This window comes from Notechis scutatus, chromosome 7 (assembly GCF_049901735.1).
Source record: "Notechis scutatus isolate UNSWTSFEM ecotype Mainland chromosome 7, rNotScu1.2, whole genome shotgun sequence".
Lineage (NCBI taxonomy): Eukaryota > Metazoa > Chordata > Lepidosauria > Squamata > Elapidae > Notechis > Notechis scutatus.
This window is the reverse complement of record NC_142015.1, coordinates 27,133,831-27,155,097: the sequence shown is the minus strand read 5'-3', so window position 1 is coordinate 27,155,097 and position 21,267 is coordinate 27,133,831. Positions and strand designations below refer to the sequence as shown.

The following is a 21,267-nucleotide window of genomic DNA, read 5'->3' as shown; positions in this document are numbered from 1 at the left end:
AATGGTCAGAGCTGGCCCTGCTGGAGGGACACCAAAAGGAAGGGATGGCATGGGGGAAGGCACTTCCAGGAGGGCCCCTGGGTTCCCTGGGCAGAAGAGGCCATCAGGCGGCACAGAAAACAAAGGCATTCCTTGCTCACAAGAAAGCCAACCCCAAATCCTGGCTTGTTTCTCATCCTGCAACGGCCCTTGAGGGCCAAACCGGGAAGGGAGTGGAAGGCTTCTGCAGAAGGGCTTCACTTCTCTCGCCTCCCTCTGGGCCTCCCTGCATCGGGCGTGAAAGGGGTCCCATTTGTGCAGCTGGAACGGTTGTTTTTAAGCAACAGCCCATCTCGCTGCTTAATTGTGAAAACCCAGAACAGTAAGATGCTCTGCTCTGGCACCCAACAACACACACACACATACACACACACACACACACAGAGAGAGAGAGAGAGAGAGAGAGAGAGAGAGAGAGAGAGAGAGAGAGAGTCCATGCAGCATGGAATGTAAGTGCTGCATGGAATATGTCTCTGTCTCTCTGTCTCTCTCTCTCTCTCTCTGTGTGTGTGTGTTACAGTGATGTGTTTTCGATTTCTCTTTTAACCCAGCCCTCCACCCCACAAAATCTACATTAAACAGTTTTCTTCTTGGTTTCCTCCCTTGCCCTCCTTCCCCTCCACTCTTTTTTAATGAATATGGACTTAATCGGTGTGTTTTTTATTGATTGCACGCTGGTGTTTGTTTGAAATGGCTTTGCACAGGGAGTGATGTGAAATATAAATTTTTAAGAATATAATTACATAATTATGCCTGTACTGCCAGCCATCTTCAGCGTGAGCTTGGACAAATCTTAACCAAAGAGCCTCATTTGCCGCACTAATTCTCTGGATTTCGCTTGAGGAGATTGTAGATGGGCGGGGGGGATTAGCGGCCCAGAGGTAGGACAGGTGCTGTCCACCTGAACCAGCAAATCAGGGACAAATCTTCCTTAAGATGAAGTATCCTGAGCAAGGACGTCAACTTAGTCAGCCACGGGACTTTGTGTGCCAACCTTCAGTTCACAGTTAACGTGCCGCTTTCCCCGGAATCTCGGTGACGATCTTCCGACTGTGCCCTCCCTTGCGCTGAGCCCCAGTCTTGGGACTCCCACGGCTGGAACGGCTCGCTCAACCAAGACCCTAAGCCAGCCCTGCTCTCTGTGAGGGGCTGGGCAAGAAAGCCAAACCTACCAAGGTTGACACCTGCTTTTCTTTCTCTTCCACCTGTTCAGGGGACGGACAGAACTTGGTGACAGAGGACGTGACAGTCGTCGAGGGAGAAGTGGCCACCATCAGCTGCAGAGTCAAAAACAGTGACGACTCCGTGATTCAGCTCTTGAATCCCAACAGGCAAACTATTTATTTCAGAGACTTCAGACGTGAGTTCGAGGCCAGCGGCCAGCCTTTTGATCTCAATATTTGGGGGGGGAGGGGGAGATTTGGGAGCCCCAGGATGTTTCTCTCACCCTTTGGCTGCCAGGATCAGCCTTCTGGGGCGATCGGCACCCTTGTTCTTTTGCTGCGGTTGATTGCTTAGATGCCACATGTTCTGGGTGGCACAGTGGTTAGAAGGCCGTAGGGCAGGCTAACTCTGCCCACAGCCTGGAGTTCAATCCTAACCGGCTCAAGGTAAGGTCTATGGCTCGTCTACAAAAAAAAAAGAAGGACTAAGGGCAACAGAAGGCAGGACAAGAAACAATGGATGGAAACCAATCAAGGAGAGAGGCAACCTAGAACCAAGGAGAAACTTCCTATCAGCGAGGACATTTAACCAGTGGAACAGCTGTCCACCAGAAATCATGGGTGCTCCCAATCACTGGAGGTTTTTAAGAAGAGACTGGACAGCCCCCTGTCTGAAATAGTAGAGGGTTTCTTCCTAGAGCAAGGGGATGGACTAGAAGACCTCCAAGGTTCCTCCAGCTCTATTCTGATTCTGAAGGTTGACTCAGCCTCCTGTCCCTTTGAAGTTGGTAAAATGAGGACCCAGATTGTTGGGGGCAATATGCTGACTGTGTAAACCAGGGGTCTCCAACCTTGGCAACTTTGAGACTTGTGGACTTCAACTCTGAGAATTCTGGGAGTTGAAATCCACAAGTCTCAAAGTTGCCAAGGTTGGGGACCGCTGGTGCAAACTGTTCAGAGGGCGCCACAAAGCACCATGGAACAGTATGTAAGTCGAAGGTGCTATTGTGCCCTTGCTTGCAGTCTCTGGGGGGTGGGCAGCCAGCAAAGGACCCCCACCCCATTATGGGCAGCCAATTTACTAACCCATTTGTGTGCTAAACAAGCAGAGTGGGTGGTTGGGGGGGGATAAGCTGGAGGAAGTAATTACAAGTACTTGTTAAGGGGCATTTGTTTATTTATCTTGATTGGCAGGAAAGCTTGCTGGTTCAATCCAAATTGCAGCGGAACAATAGGAAATGAGAGGAGGTGGGGAAGCTTTTGCCAGTCAGAACCCTTTGAGCTCTGGGGTTCTTCTGTGCTCCCTCGGCCTGATTCCCCTTGTCTCTTCCTTCCACAGCCTTGAAGGACAGCAGGTTTCAGTTAGTGAATTTCTCTAGCAGTGAGCTCAGAGTGTCCCTGACCAACGTCTCCATTTCGGATGAGGGAAGATACTTCTGCCAGCTCTACACGGACCCTCCCCAAGAGTACTACATGACCATTACGGTGCTGGGTAAGCATCCCACCTCCAGCTCCAGCTCCTCTGGGAGGCATCCGGAGGCCGGTTGGAGAAAGCTGGGCAGGCTCAGGGCTTCCTTTGTACCCATTCCACAACTTTGGAATAAATCTTCACGGTTTACACCGGACTCTGGCATCCGTGTCCCCATTATCTGTGGGTTAGGATGGGTGTGACGAAAGTGGAAACTGGGAGAAGCAACTGAAGTATCATTTAGGGCCAGGATCTAGAGAAAAGGAAGACCAAATGCTTTCTCCTCCACCCTGAAAGCTGGCTTCATTGAATGGCGCATGCCAACCTTTCTCCTGCCTCTACCATTTTTATTAGATTATAAGGTATTATAAAATACGAAAGCAAATAAGAGGATAGGGGAACGGAAAGGGGAAGAAGAGCGAGGAAGGGTAGGAGAAGAAAAAGAAACATTGACTCCCAACTCTTATCTGCTGCGGTAGAATAAGGCATTAACAACAGAGCACAACTTTCTGTTTTACCACGATAGTATGGATCAGTCATTTCTTACAAAAATCTGTCAGTCAGTCTGTGAAACCCAAAATCAAAGTTTCATTCTTTTCCACATCAAGCACGAAGTTCAGAAGTGTTTTCCACGTGGAAACAAAAGCATTGATGTTCTTTCCTTTGAGCAGAGGAGTCCATTTTGCCATTTCACCGGGTCTTCTCTGAAGGAGCCCGTCGACCTTCAGGCGTTTGCCCATCCTAGGCCGTCCTCCCCCCCCTTCTTTTCTGGTGGGCGAAGTCAGCCTAGCCCTACTTTTGCCACCAAGCCGGTTGGGGAAGGGCTCCTCCCAGGCTGCCCTCTGGTTACGCATCCTTCCCAAAAGATCCGTCAGTCCTGGATCACGGATTCCGCCAGAGCCCCAGTTTCTGATTATGGCCGCCTCTGAGGCTCCTGGTCATATGAGAGAGCTGGAATTGCAGCAAGAAATCTCCAAGTGAGATTTTGCTCCCCTTGATTGGTTCCCGGGGTTCTCCTCTCCCTCTGCATTCCACGAGGTTCAGAGTTTAAAATTAGCCTGCGGGGTGAATTTCAAATTGGGCTGCCTTCGGCTTTGAGATTTGCTTCCTGGTGTGGCTTCATGGCCATCTTTCTTTTCCTGCCTTGCTCAGGCTGGAGACCCGGGAAGGGCTGCACTTTCCCTCCGGGGCTCCTTTCCCTTCCTGGGCCCAACAAGATTGCCTCCTGCCTTGGTGCAGGCATCTCCTGGGATACCCACCTCCATGCTGAACACGCACACACACACACACACACCCCATGAATAACACTGGCATTTCTTGGGAGAGCTGGGGAGAAATGGCCATTTCCTTCCGGCTGCTACGAGAGATGCATCCTTGCCCAGCCTGGAAGGTGTCGGGCACCAACTTTTTTTCTTCTTCTTTCGCTTTTTTGAAACCCCAGATGATTTTTCAGTATATCCTTGCTCCTCAGCTGAGAAACCACAACCCCGCCCTGTTTTTTCCTAGCTGAATTACTCAACACATTCTCAGAACAAATCAGAACCAAAAAGGCCACTTATTCGCAACAACAACATGAATTTAAATCTTTGTTTCAGAGCTTTGTTAAATGCCAGCAATCATCTCCTAATGCCAGGATCACTGATTAAAAAGTAGAAACCGCATAGCTCTTCTGTCGTCCCCCATTCCCCCCCTTTCTCTCTCTCTCTCTCTCTCTCTCTCTAAAGGATTGGGAGGCCTCTTGCAGATGTTTTAGTTGGTTCACGGTTCTCTAGTTATGGCTCAGATTATCCTCAGTTCAAGACGCGGCTGGATTTGTTTCATCCCTTCAGCTTTGAGTGTCACTAATATGACAAACCTGCACAGAATGCAGAAACACCCTCCCTCAAAAAAAATTGTTTTCCGATGCCATAACGGCTCCTCTGGGCATATATATGCTCTCTCTTGGCGATTTGCAAGGTGTGTGTGTGTGGGGGGGTCATTTCTGAAGTTCTGGTGTTTTTTTAATAGCCATTCTATTAAGGTTTATTATTAAAGAGATAAAACTAGTATAAAAAAATTAAAGGAACAAAAAGTAGGAAGTGCCAAAAAGGAGAAAAGAAACAGAAGAGAAATGAGAATACAGTAAAGAAAAACAAACGAAATATATAAAGAAATGACTTTCCCCTTCATCACAAGTATAAACATTTACCACCTTCTCTAAAAAAATACAACAAATGATATCTTGCTCCCCAGATCTCACCTCTTATCTGTAAACAAGTCCTTAAAGCCTCATCTGCAGTCCTGATCAGCAAAGTCCATTAAGGCTACCAGAGATAACAACATACCTATTTTAACTTTGATCAAAAAGTCCAACTTTAAAGTCCTTCGTTTTACTTTTAACAATCTTGATCTTTAGCCTCTTCAAATAACGTCCTAGAATTTGATTTCTTTTCATTTCTTCTTTGTCCCTTCTCAGAAAATTCTTCAAAGCTTTAACACGTTGTTTTTGTGAATCCAATATAGGAAAGTTATCCAGGTCAATCTTTTGTCTGCCCCTTTTAATTGCATCCATAGAGGCAGACACAAAATTAAAATTAACTTCTGGGTTCATTCTGGTTTGGGGGTTTTTAGGAGGAAGACCACATTTCTCTTCTTAGCCAGCCTTCTTCATCCCACTAGAATATATAATGTCATTCATTACTTGGGGGTAGTAAGAATGGAGAATTGGTGCTGTCAGAGAACAGGAAGGAGCTCTGAAGATGCAGGTAAGAGCTGCTTTGGTGTTAAAAATCCTGGTAAGGTTTCTTGATGGTGCCTTGTTGGATTCCAAGTCACTGAGATTGTCCCCTTTTGTGTTTTTGACCTTTTTCGTTCCAGTCCCGCCACGTAACCTGAGGATTGAATCCCAGAAGGACACTGCGGTGGAAGGAGAGGAGATTGAGCTCAATTGCACGTCCATGGCCAGCCGGCCAGCCACGATGATCAAATGGTTCAAAGGCAGCAAGGAGCTCTTTGGTAGATCCACCCTCTCCTCCCCACATCAGCTTAATAGTGTAGATTTAGAGGTGCCGTGGGAGGATGAGGATGAGAGGTGATCTGATCTCAGATGTGGAGACCGGACCTGGTGGGGCTTCTGCTGGTCACCTTGGTTCTCTTCTCCAGAGAATTCAGGATTGACTCATATTATGAGCTTCCTACCTGAGAGCCAACAATCAAAGTATCTGAGGGCACGCTCAGAACCTGAACTTAGGCGGCTCTCCCAGTATGTCCTTGAACCACTAATACAACCCGATCCAGAACCAGCACACAGTTCTTCCTAGGAAAAAAGACAGGGTGCTGATGTGTCTGTCGGCTTCACTAGAGACCCCTTGACCCCTGGCAGAGGACACCCCATTCCTTGCTATCTGACCCACCTCCTGCTGAAGCCCTGGGCCACATTGGTCGTTCCTTATAGATGGACCGCCAGCACTGGGAAGCGAAGTACAATCCTTGCCATCACCTGGTCCTTCAGAGTTTGATTCCCTCACATTTTACTTGTTCGCATTGTCTTCCATCCCATTCTTCTTAGTCAAGAGAAGACTTCCCAATGGGCCAAGATTACCATGCCTTGCTTCAAAGGCCTGGCTATCTCAGTGGGGCCCCTGACCCTTCCTGCCAGCATTGTAGTTGAGAAGAGCCACTTCACCCCTGAAGCAAGGTCTTCACCACGAGAGTGGCACCCAGGACCAAGCAGATGCTCCCGTGCCCATCAAGCAAAACACGCTCTGACTTCCAGGAAAACATCTACTGAGACCGGTGGCCTTCACCAGTCTCCCCCTTAAATCTTGACCAAGTGAGCGTAGCAGCCCATGGTTGCAATGCAAGGGGTGTAAATTTCCTGAGTAGACTTTTCTGTTGATTTTGCCTGCTGAGACGGCGCGACAGCCCCTTCCAGACCGGGAAGCTCTAAGGCAATCGGTGGCACTTCCCACATCCCTCCCTTCATCGCAGCCCTCCTGGTGTTCTGCCCTTCTCCTTCCCCTTCCTTTTGGCAGGGAGCCCTGTGGGATGTCTCCGTTTCCACCCGCTGCCACCACATTTTTCTGGTCTTCAATAGTACCCGTGCTTAAATATTTTAATTACTACTTTTAATTATGTAAATCCATGGAGTCACTTTCCCTCTTAATTATTGATGATGGCTTTTGGCAGTGGCATCAGAGGAAGAGGGTAGAGGATTTTTGGCTCCGTTGACTTGAGTGTTTGGAAAACATCCTGGAATCCTAATCCTGGCGGTTGAGGGTTGTACATCTTATGTTTAATAACACGAGGCGAAGGTGGGGTCCCCCTTCCCTTTGAATCCGGGAGCCAGGAAGAGCACGGCTTCGTTTTGCTGGTAGGGGGGCTTCATGACCTCGGAATCCAGCCTTTTCCCTTCATTCAAGTCTCCACTCAGGCAGGTGGTCCAAAGGCTTCCATGGGAGTCGGGTCTACCCCTAGGCAACTGTTTTGACCATCTACATCCTTGGGATGTGCCAGAATGGGTGTCAGCACAAGATGTGGAAGGTCAGGAGATGTTCTGTGGCTTGAGGGCTCCAGAGACAGAAGGAACACATGCCCCAGGGGCATTATTTCCCCCCCCAAAATTGCAAACCTGTGAGCAACTCCGGGGTAGTTGTGAGATCCAATTAGGTTGCAGAGGAGCACAGCAGGCAGTGAGGTGATCCCGTGTGGTCCTTGGTGGCTGACCTTCTCTCTTGTCTCCCTGGTCTCTCCTGTCCTGCAGGCAAAACAGAAGTGGAGCAGTGGTCAGACATGTACACGGTGACCAGCCAGCTCTTACTGAAGGTCAAGCGGGAGGATGATGGGGTCCCAGTTGTCTGTCAGGTAGACCATCCTGCCATTAAAGACTTGCAGACCAAGTACTACCTTGATGTAATGTGTGAGTACCAAGATCACAAGCTCTTCACTCTATGCCTATGCTGTTTATGTCTGGCTTTCTGAAATTGGATATTTGGAGCATTGAATGTTAGCTTAAAGCTTTTCCTGCAGCTTCTTTCATGTCTCTTTTGGAAAAGTTCTGCTGTTCACCCTTGGACAAACCACACATATCTGCCTGTCATTTTAGTGCAGACACCTGACTTTCATGAGCTGGTGCCTTCCAGATAATTTGGGACTACGCTTTCCGCAAATCCCAGCGATAGGTCCACATTGGCTAGAATCTATGGGAGGTTCAGTCCAGCAGCATCTGGAGGATGTCAGCTTAAGTAAATTCAGAGGTTCATCTTAGTTATGGATTTCCACAAGCCCCAAAATCCTGAACAAACTTTGGAGTACGTGTTGAAGAGGCGTCGTCCTGCAGTAGAGGTCCTCCAGTTGTGTTGGAATGTGATGCCCTGTGTCTTCTGGCCATTGTGTCTTCTCAGTTCCTCATTATATCTCAAGTTAACAGTTTTTGCCTTGGGCTCCGTTAAAGTTCTGTGTTGAATGAGCTCCTGAAGTTCAATCCCCATCTTAACAGTGGCCATCAGCCTTTGAGCTGGCCGTTCTGGGCCACTTCAGAGATCAAGCAGCAGCGAGTTCAGGTTCACCAACAAATTACGTTGAAATATCAGCCGTCGCCCTTCCAGAGACCCCGTCAGCCTTGGTGTGGCTCCTTGGGGGTCCAGCTTCTCCAACCAACTGCTTTCCCCCTTGATGCCAAATCTTTGGCTGCCACTATTGTTTGGTGCTGAAATGCTGCACAACCACATACCCTATAAATATTGTCATTAGAGGGTAACTTTCCGTAATTCCACAAAGTTAAATTCCTGGCTTGGCACTAAGCTGTGGCTTCCTCTTTCAGGCAGAAAAGATCTGGGCCCCGACCGTGGCTCCTTTTGCTGCTTGCCTTGAAATATTGCCCAGAACTGTAGCAGCCGTGAGCGGCATCCCGGGGGTTGGCATGCTCCCCATCCTGTCCAAATGCCATTCAGATGCAGTGCCATACGAAGCATGGGAGGATTTGTGGCTTAAGCAGCCAGCCACTCTCATCACAGAGCCAGGGCTACAGCAGGGCGATGCCTGCCTTTTGTGTTTGCAACTCAACCGTAGCGTTACACAAAGAACCCTCCCCCATGTTAATTTATTTCTTCTGCTTCATTATCTTGTTCCATTATGAGCATTTTGCTTACAATTTTCATATCACCCAAAAGTGTTGGGGAAGGAACATCCCTATAATGGGAAAACAAAAAAACCCATCAGATATTACCTAAATTGGCAGGTTGTGGCAGCCTAGTCACTGTGCTAATGTGTAATTCATTTATGCAAACATTCTGTCCATTAGCATTTCTGGTAGAGCCCCATTAGCTTTAATAATGTATTAGCACCTTTGCTAGGTCTGATCGGAGGAGCTTTCCCAGGTACTTACATTACAGGTGTCACTACTCATAGTGCAGCTTCCTTGGAAAACGGTCAGGAGCTCCATCCTTCCAGCACCAGGGAGAACCGTGCAGGAGAACTCCAGGGGTTTCATCTCAGAGAGTAATGAGCAAAAGTGTCATGGCCGCGTGCACTTGTTTATTTACGGGGGTCTAATCAGAACATTTCTGGGGTCCAAGAGGTCTCAGATTAGTTCTGTCAGCGGAGAAACTGTGGTATCCAAAGGGTGTCGTATCTTCTATCTAATTGTGCCTCTCTCTTGGCATCCTGATGCCACAGCAGCTTAGAGAGAAGCAGACCCCACTTGTCCTTTGCTTGAAGTCCAGATTATTACACCCCCTGGCAGCTGCTCAGAAAAATAACATTTTGGAAGCGCCAGGCTCAATGACGGCCCATTCTCAGAGGCTTGTTGGGGTCTGGGATTTGCAGTCAAGAGCCTAGAGCTGGGCTCACTGTTTACCACCTCATACCTGTTAGGTGACCAGCCTGTTGTTGCCATGCATGGAGAGCCCAAACTGCCAATCCAGGAGGGTCTTAACGTTGGACTGCAGGGCTGCACCCAAACCTCTGCTCCCCAACTGGCAGCTGGAGAGAGAGACCTGGTGGAAGGGAAGACCTGGGAAGGTCCTGGGTCTCGGTTCTCCTGCCTGGCCCCGGTGTGAGCTGATCCAGCCACCCTCTTTCCCTGAACCAATGAATGCACCGTCACAGCCCGTTATTTTTTTTCACTTAGTAGAAGATAGAAGTCAGAAGGTAGCAGCTTGTAATAAAAAGGAAGGTATTAGTAGGTGAGACTCAAATTATCTGTGAAGCTTTTTTCAAGGCTGTGAGCTAATTCGTGTTTGCTCAAAGGCTCGAATAGACAGCTGCATGTTAGCTTTAGCTCAGAAATGGAAGGAAGAGTGAAAATGAGAACAAAGTCTTCGAGGATGGTTGCAAGGAAGATGTGGCTTGTGTTTGGGAGCCCTTCACCTTGATTAAAGGATTCTGGACAAGTTCTTAAAAGGAGAACATTAGCTGGAAATCCACGTAAAGCCATAGCAGAAAGTTTGATGTGAGAGTGAGCAAAAGGCAACTTTTCACGCATAAATGAAGAATACCGGAAGTTTCCTGGGTGATTAGCTACAATGTGGTGAACTGTGATTTGCATAAACACCATTGCCACAAATCCCAGTAAGATGGCTTCTGGCATATAACAACTGGAATCTCTCCTTATGTCTAGTAGAAGTGTGATCAGGCTAGTCTTGGGCTCATGTCTAGGCATGTAGGAAGCCTCTGTTGGGCCAAAGAATATTCCTCCATGGAGCCTGCATTGTCTCTCTTCTGCCCTGCGGCTATAAAGGTCTTTGAATGAATAGGGATGGTGGGCTCCTGCCTCCTCCCACCACTTCTGGCTAAGAGTTGCTGGACTACTGGGGTGATGAGGACAGTAATCAAAACAGGCGGCAAAGTGAGAGGTATTTTGGACAACAAGCAAGGGTTATGGTTCCTCTTCCTCATAGTTAATATTTTGAAGTTTTGTGCAAGTTGTTAAAGGTATTTGTAACTCATACACACAAGAGGGGAGAGAAGGGAGGTTTTAAATTAAGTGCAGAGATCTTTCAGGCAGGAAACTACACTTTGCATCTGGCAGAGCCCTTTTCACACGATAGCATTTCTAAGAGTTTGGTCCAAGGCACGAGTGGCTTCATTGGAAGTAACCTTACTGCTTTACAAATTCAAAAATTCATTATGCAGGACTTCTGGATGAGAAATTTGGTCTGTCGAAGAAGAGGATTAGAGTGCGAGAGCTACAACTAAATATGGTCCCCAAACTCTCCTCTTCATGTTGTTGCCATCCATGAGGGTCTGAAACTGACCTGCTTCGGATGTTCCTAAACCAAGATGTTTTCCTGAGGAGGCCAAGTATCAATGTGTGGATTCTGTGGCATTTGGGGATCTGCTGTCCTAACCCCAGAAGCGCTTCAGGAGGGTTTCCTCCTCTACAAGCAGAAGGGAGGGAACAGTTTTGGCCTTCCCCTTGTCCTTCAGGAGTCTCCAGAGGACCAACTAGGCTTAAGCATTAGATATCTTGCTTGATTTAGACGTTGAGGGCCACAAAACTCTATTCTTCCTTTAACACCCATCAGAGAATTTCATTAACACGTCCAGGGGCAAAATTCCTGTGGCACGGCTGACTTTACACTTCTCACCACCCAAGCCATCATTCTGTGAAGTCCATCCAAGGTAGAGATAAAGGGCTTTTCAGAAGTTGGGGAAAAGGTTGGCAAGTTGCAAAGTATTGTAAGTGCAGGGGAGCTGCACGTTCTTTACCAGGTAGCTGTGCCTGGTAGCTACCTGAAAGCTAGATCCCCAAAGAGAGGTTGGTAAGACGATCAAGAAATGTCCGCGATAAAAATGTAGAGATAAATCTTGTGTTGTTGTTTTTTGAAGTACAACACTCCGGTTGCCAAGATGTTTGCAAACCAATGCCTTCCTCCCTTTCAATTAGTCTGGATAAGGATGATTTGAGAATCTTGCTTTGGGGTTTTTTAGCTGCCGGTGTAGGGCTTGCCCACAGGCCATTTCGAGGTGCATTGGTTGACTTGCGTACGTTCACAGTTGAGGAGGAGGCGATGGCGTGCAAATTCACTTCTAAAAACAGAAATGGAGCTTTGAAGCCGATGAAGACATCACTGAGGTCTTGAGCTAAAGAAGCAAAGGGGAGGGAGGGGCTGCCTTCCTGCCTGTGTTTGATGTGCCGGGGTCTCCCCTGTGTTTCCCCTCCTTGGGTGAAGCCATGTTGAGGGGGAGGCAGCTGAGCCTCAAAGCCACAGGAGAAGAAACGCAGAAGAGAGCCATAATTAATAGAACCCAGATATTTGTAATGCCTGCTTGTATGCTTAGGAAAACATACACCCAGGGAAACCGCTGTAACCTCTGCTGTTTGTTTATACCAAGAGAATACCCAGTGCCCAATTATGTCTAACAAAGAAAGGAAGACGCCAACCAATGTAGGCGCCTCGTGTTTCTCTTAATCAGAATGCTTCTGGTGAGTGCAGATATTAATTGCACCAGTACGCAGTGAAGTGATTAACTTCAATATAATTTATCATCTGGAGATTTCTGAACATAAATAAATGAGCTGTTTCAGTCGGCGAGGTGTTGACCCTTCCAGAATATCTGATTTCAAGGGGGCCCTATATTAGTAGTATTGTTATTGTAAATATGAAAGCTCCCCCTCCCCCAATCAACTGACTACCGTTATCTGATTTTTCTGGAGCATTAGCCTCTCTTGTTTGTGACATTTCCCAGTTGGGTGCTCATTTGAGAGCTCATTAATAAGCCTTTCTCAGAGGAATTTGGTGGAGAGCGAAGAGCAAAGGCTGGAGTAGTGCAGGGCTCCCACGCCCGGCAAGGGGGCAGTTGAGTGGGGGGTGAGGTGGGAAGAGAGACACCTGATCCTGAGCCCAAAGGCCTGGGATCTTAGAGCAGGGGTCTCCAACCTTGGCAACTTTAAGACTTGTGGACTTCAACTCCCAGAATTCCTCAGCCAGTCTTAAAGTTGCCAAGGTTGGAGACCCCATCTTAGGTGACTAAAAAGCCACGTTAATTGGAATAAAATGGGGTGGGGGGTGGGGGGTGGGGGGCTACCATCCTTGACACCAAAATGGACTGTGCCTTGTTCCTTGCAGATGCCTCATCCTCTGATCTGAGGGCTTTTTCTTCCTCGGGCGGAGGCAAATTGTGCGTGCAACTTGCAATTGGTGGCAAATGCCGAAGGGTTTGCAGTCTTTAACCAGCTAATTTAACAAGAAGTCGGCAGGGGTTTTCTTTTCCCCGAGAACAAGGAAGCGAATGCATTATTTAGCAAATCCAGGCCTAATCTCCAGACTGAAATATCTATTACTTTGCAAGGGAATAAGGGAATCGGTACAGATTTGTGCCTGGAAGTGAAGAGGATTCAATTTTTAGTTTGATCTGAACTCTGTGAATAATGCCAAACCATTCCCTTTGCTTTCTCTGTCTTCCTTGACCTTCCCTGCTCCCCAGCATCCTTCCGGGGATGATGGGCTCAAGCCTGCCCCAAAGCATTTCTGTGCCTGAAGTGGCTCTAATCATCATCATCATCATCATCCCCTCCATCCTCATTGACCCATTTGGTCTGGTTGAGCTCCAGCTGCTCTGCTTGTTCTCCTGCCCTGCTTGGATCGCTTCTCTGGCCCACCATTTCCTGCCTCATCTCTTCCGTGAGTTGTAGCTCTGGGGCTGCCCCCCACGAGGGCCGGAAGTGCCATGCCAGATGCAAGGGTTGTGGCCTAGGAGTTCCGCGGCTTCTGCTGTCAAGAGAGGCGGGAAGGGTTAGTCAAGCTTCGGTGTCACAACCAAATGTTTTCTTCAACCTGATTTATCATTGCTAAGTGACTGTATCATGACTTCTGAGTGTTGCAGAGAAGAAAACATTGGACAAAGTGTCTAGATGCAAACAAGCTGCCTCTGGAGCCCAGAAAGGTAGGTTGGCTGAATTTCCAGAGGTCCCTGGAAATAAACATTGCAGTCTTCTCCCTGATTTCAGAGGACGTGTACTGACCTTCTGTGTGGGGTGACACTTGCAAGCAAGGGTATGAGTTGTAAAACATGCCATCTGCTCATACAAGGGCACTTGGCCATGGATGTTCTCCCAGATGTTTCCAGTTGTGGGGGGCATCTCATTTGGGGTTGTTCTGTTTCCTGACGAAGCTGCTTAGGTGTGTCATTTCCATCCCTCTGAAAAATAGCCGTCTAGTTCTCAGACCCTAACAAGAGAAATAGGTTCATTCATTGAAGCCTAGTTGGGAAGCCCAAGTGAGGTCAAGTGACCATCTCTGGGTGGGGACAGAAGTTCCTTCATTGTGGGAAGCTGATTTGCTAGATGGGGAGATACTTTCTAGTTATTGGGCTTGTTCCATGTCCCAACTACAAGGGAGCCCACATGAGCTTGGAGCACCCCAGTCCCAGTGGAAGATGCAGCCTTGTGCATTTGATCAGAAACGACTAGAGATCCAAAGGCTTGGGATCATGCTGGGCCTTGGTCTCTTTGAATAGGTCAATGTTTAGAATTAGAATTAGAATTCTTTTTATTGGCCAAGTGTGATTGGACACACAAGGAATTTGTCTTGGTGCAAATGCTCTCAGTGTACATAAAAGAAAAGATACCACTCGTCAAGAGTCAAGAATCATCAGGTACAACACTTAATGATAGTCATAGGGTACAACAAGCAATCAAATCATACTAGGAAACAGTATTCCTCCAAGCCCTGTTGAAATATACCGAGGAGCTTTTAGGACCCCTGTCTGTTAAACTTTGAGGAAACCTGGAGAATTGGGATGCGCCAGACAGCTGGGCAAAGAGCCAATGCAACCCCCTCTTCAAGAAAGACAGCAAACCCTGTAATTATCAGCCAGTGAACTTAACATCAATAGCTAGAAAGATGTTAGCGCAAACAATAAAGCAGGCCATTTGTAAGCATCTTGAAGTTAATGCCATTATTGCTGAGAGTCAGCAAGGCTTTGTGAAAAGCAGGTCATGTGAGACAAATCTTGTCTCCTCCTTTGACAAGGGAGCTACTTTATTGGAAAAGGGGGGAAGGCAGTGGGATAATCTACCTCAATATCAGCAAAGTTTCCACATGACATTCTCATTGACAGGCTGCTACAGTCTGGTTTGGATGGCACAGCATTAATGTGGCTCCGTGCCTGACTGCCTGAATGCAACCAGGGAGCCAAGGACTGGCGGACGTGGCCCGCGAGGAAGGCTGAGGGCCCTGCAGAGGTTCATCCTGGAGAAGAGGGGTCTACGGGGGTGGCATGAGGATGCCAAAGGGAAGAGAGAGTGAAGAGTTATTTTTCGTTGTTACAAAAGTAAGACCAGAGACAATGAGCGCAAATGACAGTTACCTGGGTTGCATTTAACTCTAATGAACATATTCTTGTCAGCAAGGTCTGTGCAATAATTGAAGTGTTTCTCTACGGAGGTTTTGGATTCTCCGTCTCCGGAGGCTTTTCAAAGAAGAGGTTGGACGCCATGGAGGGTTGACTTGGTTTCCTTCCATGTTGCAGAGGTTGGACCACAGCAGAGGTGGCATTCAGCAGGTTCTGACCAGTTCTGGAGAACTGGTAGTGGAAATTTTGAGTAGTTTGGAGAACCGGCAAATCCCACCTCTGACTGGAGATTTTACAGTCTCCTTCCCCTGCCACGCTCACCAAGCCCACCAAGCCACAGAACCGGCAGTAAAACAATTGGAATCCCACCACTGGACCAGAGGATGCTTGAAATCTTTTCTAACGCCGCAATTCTTTTGTTCTGTGACTTGTATTACTCAAACTGATTTTCTCTTATGGAAAGGTGGCACTGGTGCTCAGCTTTGCTTGCTGTATCCTCCAGTTGTTGATTGTGCTTTTCATGAGCCCCCTTTTTTTTACAGCTCTGAGTTCCTCCGTGGTCTGCCTTTCATCCTGGGAGATTCTTCAGTTTCTGATTTCGTTTCTTGCTAAAAATTCTGTTATTACAGCAGGAGGAGGAGGAGGCTGGCTTCATCTTTACTATCTCTAGTCCATGTTCTTTTTTTAAAAAAAACTTTGATTTTGTTGCTATTGATCCTACACTTTTATAAAAACAAACAAACCAACCTTTCAGGGACAGGATGTCTTGTCACCCTCCCTCTGATGCTTCCCTTTCCTGCTCTTCTATTATGTAGAATGTGTGTGGTTTTAATCTCAAAATCAAAACTATTGATTTATTAGGTTTGCTCAATTTATACTTGCTGTTATCCACAGACGCCGAGTGGTTAATGATAGCCCAATGTCAGTCAACAATGCAGTATGGCTACTATTTAAATTATGTTTCTGCTCTTTGTTTTTTATTATTAATTGCATCTTGACCCATTTTTTCTGTTAATAAGCTATGCCAAGCTATGCTATGCTATTCCCATTAATTCTGTCTATAGTAGCCCCTCTTCCCTTATTTCATTCTTGTCTGTTAAAATAGCTTAATCCAATTTTTCCTTTTCCCACTTTCAATCCCTTGTTTCTAGATACTCAGTGTGCAACAATAATCATGCCTCTCTGTTTTGTTTTATTTTCTTCTCCTTTGCTAGTTGCTTTTCTGCTTTTCATGTCCGGTTTAAGATCCTGTTCCTCTCCTCCTGGTGCCTTTTATTTCTGATTTCTCTCTGGTTTCCTTCTCAGTCTTTCTTGTTTTGGGGGAGAACTGATTGCTCATTAAACCAGCGTGGATCTCCCAGTTTTCTTTTCTTATCCGTGAAACTCTGTCCTAGCTGATCTGTATTTAATTGATTCCCTTCCTTTTCCCCCCACAAATGTCTAAAGAGTCACTTACTCCAATTTACTTTCTTCCTCCCTCAGTTTTAGGGTTTTCTTAAAAATTGACTTTCTTTCTCAATCCAAGTGTATCAAAGCCTATTTTTCTTGAACAGAACAAGGTGATCCTTGGGTATTTCAGAGCTACTCCTGGGTTCTCCTTCTTTCCAAGTCTTTCTGTGTGTGTGTGTGTTTGTGTGTGTGTGACTTGCAATGGGGCCAAGGGGAGACTCTGGGTCCCAGGTGAAAAGGTAAGGAGGGAAGTGGGGTTGACGGGAATTTCAGAATTTCAGATTTGGGTTATCTTATGATGAGAGGTCCAGATACTTTCCTCATCTCTCATTCTGACCTGGAGATTGTTGCACAACTTTGTGTAGTTGCATCAGTGGAGTCCAACAGTAGTGCCTCCCTCCAATAGTGTCAAAAGAGCAGCCGCCTCCTTGCTGCTGGAAAAGCTGTGGGTTGTGTCATATTGGTGCATGTGCATTGCGTGCCTGCTTTGCATTACAGTTGTGTTACTTTTTACTTATCTGTCTTAAACGATACTGTCAATTCCACCATAGCTTTTTCAAATTTTAACCACTGACTGGGGGACAGGGGGCGGGCTGTGTGAGTCTGTTACAGAAAAAGATGAGTTTTGTGGCACAAGATGTTGATGCAGTATTAAATGTGTGACTCTTTTAAGGTGTAGCACGTTCTCCTCTCCTCTAGCTTTTTTTCAATCTTGTGTGTGTCATACTATAGAATTTGCAAACTGTGATACCTCAGACACCTTATCAAGCTATTTTCTTATAGGATAATTGGAAACCTTACCCTTGGTTATAACTCAGTCGTGGTGTTGACTGTTACTTACAGTGTTCCTTTGTATCAACCTCTCATTACGAGGATTGAGTCGAAGGCTCCTTATCTGATCAAGTAAAGGGCCAGGATCAGCTCCAACTCTCGGCCTTTAGGTTTTGCAAGGGGGTCCATCTTCACTGACGCTCTCGCCGGGACAGGAAACGTGTTTTGCATTTAATTGTGAACGTCTTGTGTTTGTCTTTTAATCCGTACATGTCTATTCCTAACCTTGCTTGTATCCCAGGATTTGTTGGGGGGGGATAACCATAATCTAACATGTTTCTTTATTATTGGCCATTCCTAAAATTACAGCAGGCGCTGTCAGGTGTGAACAACCAGATCCACACGTGAAGAGTTCAATTAGCCACGTTATTGTTCATGCCTATAACACAGGAATCCTCCCAGTCTGGGGTTTTGCACCCAGCCACACTGGATAAGGTTCATTGGCATTCAAGGGGAGACTGTTACCCTTTTGTGCCTACACAAGGATTCCAGACTTATTCCCTGCTTGGCTCCTCCTACTGGTTTGGCCCAAAATGTCCATGGCAAGGAAGAGATGGTCTTGCCCTGAAGGTGACATTGGGTATTGTGTCTGTGCCATGGTTGTGGTTTAGGGCAACCTTCTCTGTAACTGCTCTTCTCTTGCAGGGTCTTTCCAAAGGATTCCCAGATTCTCTCCCTGGGTGTGAAGTGCTTTCCTCCCCTGGTGGCTTTGTGGGCATTTGAGAATTTCCTTGGCTCTTGCAGAAACCAGTGCGTGGCTCGGCCTACTCCTTTTCGTCAAATGCCCCCACTAGAGCCCAGCCTATTAATTTGCCACCTCACAAAGGATTGCCAGCCCATAAAATATGATGCATGATAAAAGGTATCAGCTCTGAACACCGCAAATCTGCCGTTTCACCATAGCGTGAAGGCAAATGAGTTTCCTTTAGCTCAAATGAGTTCAGAGATAAACTTCAATTTAATAAAATTTCTTTTTGCAAGAACCAGGGGGAGCCGCTGCCTTGGCGTGCAGGTTTCTTATCAACATGTTAGGTTTGGAGCTTATTAGTCAACTTAATTTGGGGGAAACGCCAGGATAATTTACAGATCAAAAGGTCCAACCAGCCGGGAAGCCCTGGACCGTTTTCTTCTGCAGGACCTGTCTTTTTAAAGAAATAACCAAATGAGCCATTTGCCTGGTGTCTTTTTGTAAGGGGGTGATTCATTCATTCATTCGTTCATTCATTCTTATTTTTTTTCCTCTCTTTTTCATTGTCTGTGTTGTGTCTTTGATGTGCAGATAAGCCCGAAGTGCAAGTTTTGCAGAATTCTCCTCCGCAGCCGCTCACAAGGGAAGGAGACCTTCTCGAACTCCTCTGCCAAGTCAAAGGGAAACCAGAGTAAGTGAGGCTCTCACACGGGGGTTGGCTCGCTGCGACAGAGCAGGGCCTCTCGTGAGTTGCTGTGTGGCAAAACCTCCCTTCTGGCTTGCCAGCCCCGTGGCGGCCGTCCCCCTCTCGACCCCCCGTGTCTCTCGGCACCTTCCCTGTCCTGCTCCTCCTCGTCTTCTTTGTGGCCCTCAGGCGGTGGAGGAGGCACGAGGGTGGCCTCTGCGGGAGCAGGTGCCGTCCACCATCCCGCTTGAGGCACCTGGTGGCCTCCGGTCACTCTAGAGCAGCGAAAGGGGCTCCTCCGTGTGGTCTCCAGAAAGAGGCGATGCCACCAGAGGACGTCCCTGGACCTCTGTTGGGCTGCGGGTGTGAACTAAGGAGAAGGACTGGGAGAGGCCTCCTAGTTGAAGGCAGTACGGACGGAATTATAGGAGAGCAAAGATCCCTTCTCACCCGGGCTAAGTACTTCCTATTTGTCAGGTTTTCATTTCCCTAAGCCCCCAAATCCCTAAATGGAAGGTGCTAATAAGCTGTTGCAAAAATTGAAGCATTATAGCAGTTTTTCAGTAGCTTTTTATATCCAGGCTCTTAAGAGCCATTTCTGAGCAGGAGTGTGATGAAATCTTTTCGCAGAGCATTAGTGCAGAAGAAACGACAAATATTTCGAGCAAGGAAAGAGGGTTCTTTGTAGGCTGGGTTTTACTTACTATTAATTCTTTACAACCCACAGCTTTGGCATCTGAGCCTTCCTTTTTTCGGTCTCTCAAATGAATTAACCAGAGCAGATAACTCTGATCCAGCGTTTCGCACCCTTTGCACCTTTAAGATGTCTGGACTTGAAGGGTGCACATCCTAAAGGTGCCAAGGTTAAGAGACTGGCTGCTCTAATCGATACCTTCCTGGTTGGGTCAATTCAGTTAGAGGTCTCTCTCTCTCTCACACACACACACACACATGCCAATCCCCCATTTCCCACCATGCCTTCCAGCCTAAGGCTGACACGCAGGGATTCTGTTCAGTGGAGCTCTCTTGACAGGAAAGGTGCATTGGACAGAAGAGACACGTTTTGCTAGGTAACGTCTTTCGGCATCGTCTCTCTTTCTTTTTTCTTTCTTTTTTTAAAAATTTATTTATTTCCCCCCTCCTGTTGGCTCGGCTTGGTTGCATGTTTCTGGGTTTTATTTTTGAGTTGTTGTATTTTGCGGTGTTGTCTTTCCTGTTCTCTGTGATATATTCTAATTTATTCATTGTGTGGAACCCATCACACATTGTGGCTTAACATTAATGTTTACTCTTCCTATGAAGGAATAAGAGAGAAATAGATTGCTATCTTGGCAATTACATTCCAGGTGCCCAGAGTAATTCAGAAAGCCATAAGATTTATCACTGATTTATGTAGTGGTTGGGCTATGTCTGACTTGAAACAAAATGCTCAGCTTCTGGCTTGGACAGATCGGGGATGGGGAGGGAAATCATTTCAACCTCCCACCCCATACCCATGGTTGCTTCTCTGTTTATGATTAGCCGATTCCTCCGTGCAGAGAGAGTTTTCACCACCCATCTCTCTCTCTCTCTCTCTCCTTCCTTCCTTCCTTCCTGTTCTCTTCCTTCTTTCTCTCTCTCTCTCTCTCTCTTTTTCTCAGACAGACTCATTGGGGCTGGAGTTTATGCTCACAGGGATGGGGGAGCCATGTGGCCCGGGAAGCTCTTTCACAATGTTCTTCTTTGGGTCTTCTTCTCAGGCCTGTTGATGTGACGTGGTTAAGAGTCGACGATGAGATGCCCCAGCACGTTTTGGTGTCGGGGTCAAACCTCCACATTGACAGCCTAAACAAAAGCGATAACGGCACATACCGTTGTGAGGCTTCCAACCAAGTGGGGACGGCCTATTCTGATTACACGCTTTATGTATACGGTACGTGAGACCAGCACGCCTTTCTTCCAGATGCCTTGATGCCGAATTGCTCCCGAGGTCTTTGGGGAGGGGGCATGGTGTCGGCAAGTAAGCCGCCATTTTGGCTGGGGTCAGCTGCCTTCCTTGGGCCCAGGCCCAGCATGAGCGTACGGTAAAGGCAGCATCACTGGAACGAAGCCGGTTAGCTTCTCCTTCCCTCCCTCCCTCCTTCCTCCCTTCTTTCCGTCCTTCCTCTGCCTGACTCTGGGGTCACCTTCCCTTTGCACCGAGTAGAGCAGTCCTGTCCTTACGGTCTTGTTGGCGGAAGGAGCAGTCCCAAACCGAGAGGGAAAAGGCTTGGGCTGGAGGTGGTAAATGCTCATTCCCGCCTGGCAGGATGGGTTCAGCCATGTCTCCCAACCTATTTTATTTAAGTGTAAACCAGGGATCCCCAAATGTGGCCGCTTTAAGACCTGTGGACTTCAACTCCCAGAATTCTGTTGAAGTCCACAAGTCTTAAAGTGGCCAAGTTTGGGGGACCTCTGGCGTAAACGGTGAAGAAAAACAGATTTCTATTTTTAATGTTCGAACCAATGCTCCTCAGGTCACCAGCTGAGAATGCCACCGGTGCACAATCTAAGGGAACACCACACCATTCTATCAATCTTTTGCCACTGAGAACTGCACTTCCAAGTGCACTACATGCCACTGGATTATTTCCTTCCCCCTTGGAAGAGGCCTTCGCGTCGGACATCAACAGCCATAAACTCGGGCCCT

At 47.3% G+C, this 21,267-nt stretch overlaps 1 protein-coding gene across 7 annotated transcripts in view; it reads left to right on the top strand.

Moving 5' to 3' along the window:
• CADM1 (cell adhesion molecule 1) overlaps nucleotides 1-21,267 on the top strand; it is a 197,424-nt gene that overhangs the window by 142,488 nt on the left and 33,669 nt on the right. For all 7 annotated transcript variants that reach the window (XM_087969752.1, XM_087969753.1, XM_087969755.1 and 4 more), the window contains exons 2-7: nucleotides 1,253-1,399; nucleotides 2,542-2,694; nucleotides 5,527-5,664; nucleotides 7,412-7,567; nucleotides 18,506-18,605; nucleotides 20,339-20,511. In XM_087969752.1, the coding sequence (XP_087825878.1) occupies nucleotides 1,253-1,399; nucleotides 2,542-2,694; nucleotides 5,527-5,664; nucleotides 7,412-7,567; nucleotides 18,506-18,605; nucleotides 20,339-20,511 (867 nt within the window). The remainder of the gene's footprint in view (nucleotides 1-1,252; nucleotides 1,400-2,541; nucleotides 2,695-5,526; nucleotides 5,665-7,411; nucleotides 7,568-18,505; nucleotides 18,606-20,338; nucleotides 20,512-21,267) is intronic.